The sequence below is a fragment of the Belonocnema kinseyi genome, chromosome 6, assembly GCF_010883055.1.
Source record: "Belonocnema kinseyi isolate 2016_QV_RU_SX_M_011 chromosome 6, B_treatae_v1, whole genome shotgun sequence".
NCBI classification, from domain to species: Eukaryota; Metazoa; Arthropoda; class Insecta; order Hymenoptera; family Cynipidae; genus Belonocnema; species Belonocnema kinseyi.
Genome location: NC_046662.1, coordinates 134827256 through 134835809, shown reverse-complemented (window position 1 = coordinate 134835809; position 8554 = coordinate 134827256). Strand labels below are relative to the sequence as shown.

The window sequence follows — 8554 nt, the reverse complement described above, 5'->3', positions numbered from 1 at the left end:
ATACTATTCATCATTATTGGACCGATTGAAAATCGAAATCGCCGAAAAACGACCACATTTGAAGAAGAAAAAACCGCTTTATCATCACGACAATGCGCCTGTCCATTCATGCTTAGTTGCACAAGCAAAATTGCATGAAATTGGCTTCGAATTGGTTCCTCAGCCACCGTATTCACCAGACCTAGCCCCCAGCGACTATTACTTGTTCCCTAAACTGAAGAGATGGCTCACCGGTAAGCGTTTTTACTCAAATGAGGAGCTCATAGTTGAAAGTGAGGCGTATTTTGGAGACCTTTCGATCGAGTACTTTTCGGACTGTATCAAAAAGTTAGAAAATCGTTGGACTCGCTGTATCGACCTAAAAGGAGAGTATGTTTAAAAATAAAACCGACTTTGGCCAAAAAAACGTCTCCGTGTTTCATTTTTCAGGGACTTATCAAACTGCCTAGTATACAGACAGACGCCATAGTCAAAACTTCATTGTCGGCTTGAGGATGTCTCAAAACGTGGAAATAGTTTAAACACTGAGGTGTGACATTTCAGCCTATTATAATACTTTCTCAACCATAAATGATGAGGATGTAAACAATATTCCATATTTTAATGATTGAAGACTTATTTTATGCATTAGAATTATAATTTTAATTACAAGTTCTAATGTAATTTTTAAATTTTTGTTCTAAAAATTATTTCCATTAGAACGTTTTCTATTTAAAATTATTAATTCTAATTTAAAATAAAATTTCCTAATTTTCATGGTTTTAATTACAAATAATTTATCATTGAAGTTTTTTAATTCGATGTTATATAATCTTTATCGGTTAAATTCGATTTTTTTTAACTTTGCAAGCATTTCTCATTTCAGAGATCAATTGAATGAATTCGGAAATTATTGGACTTTTATCCTAGCGAAATAATAGCAAACTTTTGATTTAAAATACTGCAACCTTAAAAGTTATACATTTGTAAAGAAAAAAAAGTTTCGAATAATAGTGAAAATTTAGTACAAGTTTATGGAGTTATTTTATATATAGAATCGATTGGTGCATTTTACTTCTAATCTAGGATCAACATTGATTAAATTGTATCAAATTATTTAATAAAAAGTTGCTGTAAGGAATGGAAAATGTAATACATGTTCCTATATCCATTTTAAATAAGCATTTATATTATTTACACCTGATAGACAGGATTTGTGTGATACCAATTAAAAAAATAAATATTTACCTAATTACAAAATTAGCATTAAAATTACTGATGTGGCAAACCTTTATTGTTGTCACTAATTTCATAAATGTAATAAGGATTATAATTGCAAAAGTATTATAATTTTATAGTAATTGATTATTTTGTAAATCATGTAAGAATCCCTGCTTCTACTTTATCGTTGCTTTGAGAAATCATTGTTAAAACCGGGATTTACTGCGAGGAGCAACGGATAATATAGATTTAACATCCTAGACTCAGAGCAACGATTTCACCTACAGAGAAAAAACGAGCAAGATAGTACGAAGAGGGCAGTATAAGCTACGCAAACTAGATGCCAACTAGATCTTGTGTCTAGGTAAACTCACGCCCACTGATAAAAATATTGTTAAAAATAATAAATTCTTAAATTCTCTTAAATTCTCCTAAATTCAGTCATATTCTCGGTTATATAATCTAAACTTAAAGATCACGCACTCTAGTGAGTGATAACGTCCTCATGCGCCTCTCTGGCGCATGCCCAGTGTAAATTTTCTTTGACGACATAACCAAGTAAAATAAGGGCAACAGACCTCGCGGAGGCGGAGGTCGGATTAACTTCTGCTGAAGATGACTTCAAGCGCATCCATAATAGCTCAAGTAATATGTTTCGCGCGAAGTTTAAAAATAAAATCCTCTCTAACTTGCATCGCAGCGTTGTTGTTTGAGGTTTCCACTGCGTGGCGCTAGCATCCAGACAAAATTCTTAAATTTACCGACCGAACGCTTATTAACTGCGACTAAAAGAAGATGCACTTGAAGTTCGGCCCATGTAAATGACAGGTATTTTTTTAAAAAGTTTTTAACGATGCAAGGAAAAGTATTGCGATTACTCCGAGAGTTGTTTGAGTTTGCTGTTTTTTTAAGTTTTTAAAAAAAGAACCGAATGGGGACTCAATAGGGTCTTTACGGGTACTTTGTAGAGGCTCAATTCGGTTCCTTCGGTCCACCAGGGAAGTGCTCTTTCTTATACAAGGGTTCGTACAATTTCAGTTAAACCCTCCTAAAAATCCCGTTAAATTCGCATATTATGTTCCTATTTTCACTTCACTTCGACGCTCACTTTTCCATGTTCTTGCTTTTCTGTGTTTTCGTAGGATTTCCAAAGAGTGAACAATTGAATTTAGTATTTTTGAGAACCTTGAGGTTCGTATGAGTAATACGAAATCTTTGTTTATCAAGTTCAAGTTGTTTGTTGATAAGACTGAGTTTCCTTTTCCCCCATGGATTGCTATATTTTCTAAATAGTTTTTCGTTTTTCTTAAAATGTTGTAGAAAATTTGTAGGTTTGGCTTAAAAATTTGACGGTTTCATTGAAAATTATAGTATTTTTGTAAAAGTTTAAATTGTTTTGTTAAACATTAATCTTTTCTTATTGAAAATTTAACTGAAGAATCTTTTTGGATAAAAATTTATTTCTGGTGTTGATGTTTGTTTTGTGTTTTGAAGAAAAATTAATTTGATTTACTACCGACTTAACCATTGTATTTTTTGTTGAAAATATATATTTTTCAATTGAAAATTGAACTATTTGTTTGCAAGTTTATGTACCAAAAAAAAAGAATACCGTACAAGTCCGATAACTTTCCAACTGCGGGGCTGTAGGGGCGGAAAATTCCAGGAATTGCGGACTTATCGGATGGCCCCTCTAGTAGCACGATATTAGGTGTGACGTTTTAAGGGGAGTGTACACTTAGCCGACGGCAAGTTATCGGACTTCTGCTGTACCTTTTAACTAAATAATTGAATTATCAATATAGTAGTTGAAAATTAAAAAAAAATTATTCTACCAAACTGTTGCGTTTTCAAGCTTAAAAAACGAATTTTCTACAGAACTTTGGATTTTTAAATCCAGAAATATAAATTTTTCGACCAAGAAAATTAATTTTTCTGCAAATAAGATCATTTTTAAAATAGATAGTTTAATTTTTAACTATGAAACTTTTCTGACCAAAATTAAATTTAAATTAAATAATAAAATTCTTAAACAATAATAAAGATCAGTAGATAGGTAGGGCGCGTTCTGGCGCACTTTTTTTCGTATGAATAGCAAACTTGTGGCTAGAGTGCAGAAGGCTGTAAGATTGGTTTCGTTACTTGTGCTGACTAACGAATCACAGTTTTGAACGATTCCCACTATCGATATTGGAAATCAATACTTAAAAATCATGGGAATGGATATTTTCAGCCCCAAAAATATGGAATAGGTGATGATATGATATACGATATCGCAATATTGGACTATTTAATACCAGTTATTCCCGGAATTGAAGTTTTTCACCCCAAAATCATATAATTTTTTATGTATTAAATGTTTATCGCAATAATGCATCATTGAAAATTTCCAAGATCTGCAACCACCCTCGTGCTATTATAACAATTCTCGGTAAATAAAATTCCATTCTCATTACGTCATCGTCGATTCCTGAAATCTTTATCTATATGAACTTAATTAATTAAACGTTCTCCCAGTATCTCCAGAACTTGGGATTTTTCGGCCCCCACCACTCTCCCATCTGGGAGCGACACATTCAAACGTAGCGTGTCGGTGAGTCGGCTCTGTTAAATGCTGCGGAGTCCAGTCCCGTGTAGAGCCGAAAATGCACGAGCAAGAATCCGAGCTCTCCCGAGTTAAATGCTGCGAAGTACAGCCTCGTGTAAAGCCGAAAATACGCGAACAGGAACCCGAGCTCTCCCGTCTTTGTGAATGACGATCTAGCTTCTAGCTGCTCCTCAAATTCATTCGCGTTTTCAAATCCCGAGCTACCTTAGAATTATTCGCTTATTGCGAAGAGAAAAATATAATTGACTTTATGTAAATAGATATAGGAGACAAGACTTCTGGGTCTAAGATGTTTCAAATTTAGTGATACATACCTTAGTCATATTTTTAGTAAACAATTGATTTTTAACAAATAAAAAACAAATTTTGAACAAAATAGTTAAATTTTCAACCAAGAAATTACTTTAAAAAATACATTTTTTAACTTGAACATTGTAGTTTATACTAAAGTTTGCAGTTGAAAAAATTAATTTTTAAATCCAAATTTTCCACAAAAGAAATTAATTTTATTCTAAAATAAATGAATTTTTAAAGAAGAATAATTCGCCAACAAAGAAGATAAATTTATAACGAAAAAGAAAATTTTTCAAGAAAAAAAAAGTGTCAACAAAATTGTTCAGTTTTCATCTTTAAAAACGAATTTGACACTAAAACAATAATTATTCGATCAAAAATGGACTATTTAACTTTTCAGATAAAAAATGGAATCTTCAACTAAAGAATTTCATTTTCAACTAAAGTTATAATGCTTCAAAGAAAAATTAAATAGATAAATTTTCCATTGGAAAATAATTATCAACACAAAAAAATCAAAGTTTCAACAAAATATTTAAATTTCTAAGCAAAAAATGAAATTTGCAAACGAATAATCTAATTTTCCAACCAGTAGGTTTCTACCTAAAACCGAAATTCAAAATTTTCAAAATCAATTTTAAAACAACAAAAAATTTTTTTTAACAAAATAGATCAATTTTGAACGAAAAACGGTTACATTATCAGTTTAAAAAACAAATTTACAACTAACAATTTTTCAACGAAATAGTTTAATTTCCTAAAAAATAGATGGACTTTCAACCATTTTATACCATAAGAAAAGAATTTTCACCAAAAAATGCATTTTCCCAAAGAAATGAATTCTTGATTAAAATAGATGAATTTTTAATCAAGAAGAATAATTTTCTACAAAAAAGAAGAATTTTTGACTCAGAATGGTCAATTTCCTACCCCAAAAAAATACAACCAAAAATGATACAGTTAAATTTTTAGTATAAGAAAATGTTTTTTCAACAACAACAAAATCGGATTTTTAACAAAACAGTTAATATATCAACCAAAATAGTTATTTAAAAAAATTGTAATTTTGAAATAGTTTAATTTTCGATGAAAGAAGTGAATTTTCAACTTAAAAATATTTTTTAAAAACACACAATCGAATTTACAACAGAATAGATCAATTTTTGAACATATAGTTGGATTTTCAGTTTAAAAATGATTTTGAACCAAAAATGGAATAGAATGAATTCTGAGCGAAAATTAAAAAAAAGATCACAATTTTTAAAAATTATTTCGTAGTTTTGCCATATTATATAATTTCAGAAAAAATAAGGAATTTAATTCTTATTAAAACTTTTTGTCAATTTTTTCACCATTTTTTGTTATGTTTATGTTGCTTTGAAAAGATTAGAAGATCAAAAGGTCTGAAAATATTCCAAAAAAAGTATTATTTTTTAACAATGTTTTGAAATTTTTTAATAATTTTTATTTAAAATATGTACTTTAAAAAAAATCAAAAATATTTTGTTATTAACTTCACCTCATTTATTTTCTCAATAAATATGAAAACTTTACAAAGCCTTTATTGTATTAAAATACTCATCTCAATATTACAAAATTTAGCTTCTACAATTTTATTTTAATTGTACATAATTGTAAAATAAATTTGACAACATTTATTTGGTGAAGAAATATCTCGTGATTTTAAAAGGAGACAAGAATTCTAAAGGTAAGTCTTTGTATATTATAGCTTAATTAGAAAAACACCTGACCGGAAATCAGAAGTTTTGTGGTTCGGTTCCCAATGGGGTGAGGTTGAAGTAGGATCTTTTTTAGGAAATAATTTTTGTATAGTATTGTAATATCTAATGAACATAGTTTTAGAATTTTTTCCCTTGATTCTGGCCTTGGGTCAAACATGGTACAAAAAACCGTCGTGAAATTTCAAATAAAAACTATACTCCGTATGCAATTATTTGAAAAATAAAAAATTAAGATACTTAAAAAATAAAAATAAGAAAGTTGAAAAATGCATGCAGTTGTCTATTCAGAAAATCACACACATTTTTTAATAAAACTCCTTTCCACACCACCTTGAAAGGAAAATTTGTATCCCATTTCGTGCAAATAATAGGTTCTTTTAACTCAAATGGAAAAATGGAAATTTTTCATTAATTATGGATGCTTAATTGACGCCAGTTCCCTTAATAATCATACTTGAGAATTGAGGAACCTCTTTTGTGTAAACAAAAAGTATGAAAGTCCTTCGTTTATCGACTTTTCTTATTATTTATTCATTTCCCATATATATCTATTATATCTTGTTAAAATTTAATATAAAAATCTTAAATGTTAGTATTATTTAAATCCTACAATTTTTAACATTTTCAAAATGTTGAAAATGATTTAACAAATTGTATATGTACTTAAAATGATTTGTTTTAAATTACATACAACTTATTTCAAGTAAACAAAGTATATATTTAAGGTTAAGCATACAGGGATTTTTTTGTTGCATTTTGCAAAATTTATTTCACTACTTATTCTGATGAATAAGACTAGTTTGAGTGAATAAATTTTCTAAAACTGTCTAGAGAAGAAAAACTTAAATACTATAATAAACATGAAACTTGTTAATTCTTTTTATAGCAAATACAAAAGTCATTAGGTTCAACCTTTAAGCGCTTCGTTTATCGAGTGAATTTTAAGCAACGGAAAACTTCCACTGACAGAGTTGCAGATTAAGGTTTAAATAAAATATATCAAAGGCCCTTAAAACTTTCGTTTTTTTCTGAATTTTGAGATATTTAGACATATTATTTCTATGGCGGAGTGTATACAAAACTAAAATTCTAGCTCATTACCGTCCTGACTTTCAGGTAAATCCTTGCGTTAAAAATTGCTGTTCGTCTCAAAGTCATATTTAAAAAAACTCAAGTCTTCCAAACGTTACATATATGTCACTGGGCGGTAGAGGGTTAATATTTTAAATCGCCAACATCAATCTTAACCCTGCCCTATATGCATGTACCTTCTCGGCTGCGAACGCAACTTGTTGCAGCGGGCGATAGAAGGTCAAATCGGACATCAAAACAAATAACAAACTAACAAAGGGGCAGGCAAAAACAAATTTCAATCATCTTTTAATATCATAGAAGAGTTTAGTCTCGCGTTAGGCGTTATTTGGAAAGTCTAGAGTCTCGGAATTCTTCATACTTTTCTCAAATTTTGTATCGTAAACCGAAAAAGTAAGTGTTAAATAGTGTGGGATGCCTTTATTGGCGCAAAAGGTATTTATTTGGATTTGCTCTATTTTTCCGATCTTTTACAGATTTTTTTAGGACCGTAGAACTGACTTTTAGAATAGATTTTAGTGATTCTTTTGAGGTAATACTGTTCTTCATTGTCGATTAATTTTTCATTTAATATGAATAATCCAGCGGATCAAAATTTTCCTGTTTCTAAGCACAGTTCTTCGGGTTCAAACGAAGGTGAACCTGCTAAAAAAATCCCTAAAAGTTCAAAAAGCTTTCAGATGACATGGTTCGATGAATTTTCCTCTAGGAGAGAGTGGGTGGTTCCATTAGCCGATGAAACAAAGTTTCAGTGTAAAATTTGCAAAAATCGTTGTTATGTGGAAAATCGGAAATTCAAAAACTCTTCTAATGTAACTGCCAATTCTTTTGATGTTGATTCTCTTGCAGCAAGTTCTTTCAATACAGATTTCTCAGAATCTGAAAGTCCGCAATTTGGTACTTTCAAACAAAAGGTTCCAGAAGCAGAGATTAGGATCACTGCGTTTTTCATGGAACATAATCTTCCATTTAGGATTTCCTCGGACTTAATACGACTTTTTCAAGACATGGAACCTTCGGTTTTAAAAAATGTTAAATTGGGCCACATTAAAATGGTCTTAGTTGCGAATAACGTCGTTTGTGCTGCTGGAACTGATCGCATTTCCAATATTTTGCGCAAGCAATCATTTGCAGTGTACGAAGACGAAACGAGCGATAGGACTCTTGAAAAGTGGTTGTCGTTAATGGTTCGATATGTAGAACCCATGACACTTTCCGTCAGAGTAGAATGACTTCAGCTCGTAAATTTAGATGCTTCGAATTGCTCTTCTCCTCAAATTTTTGCTTCATTTGAAAGAGCATTATCGGAAAAGAAGATCCCTTTAAATAATATAAAAGCTTCAGCGTGCGATAATGTACAATTAATGGTTGGTAATAAATGCTCTTTCAAAACAAAATTAAAGGATTAATGTCCGCTTACAATTACTTTGCAGTGTGTCTCACATTCATCGGTAATTTCAGCAAAATATTCCTGTACCACAATACCCGATGTAGATGATGTGATTAAAGAATTACGAAAATTCCTGAATGCTAGTTCCAAGAGGACTGCTATTTTTCGAATGATTATTTTGGAATTAGGTTATGAGTTTCGAAAAATTCCTAGTCATTCTGAAACTCG

At 30.5% G+C, this 8554-nt stretch overlaps 1 protein-coding gene across 1 annotated transcript; it reads left to right on the top strand.

The window, feature by feature from the left end:
• Window positions 1–7508: 7508 nt before the first annotated feature.
• On the top strand, window positions 7509–8168 carry LOC117175611. The gene has a single exon (XM_033365320.1). It carries the CDS (start codon window positions 7509–7511, stop codon window positions 8166–8168), a length of 660 nt encoding a protein of 219 aa, XP_033221211.1.
• Window positions 8169–8554: the final 386 nt, after the last annotated feature.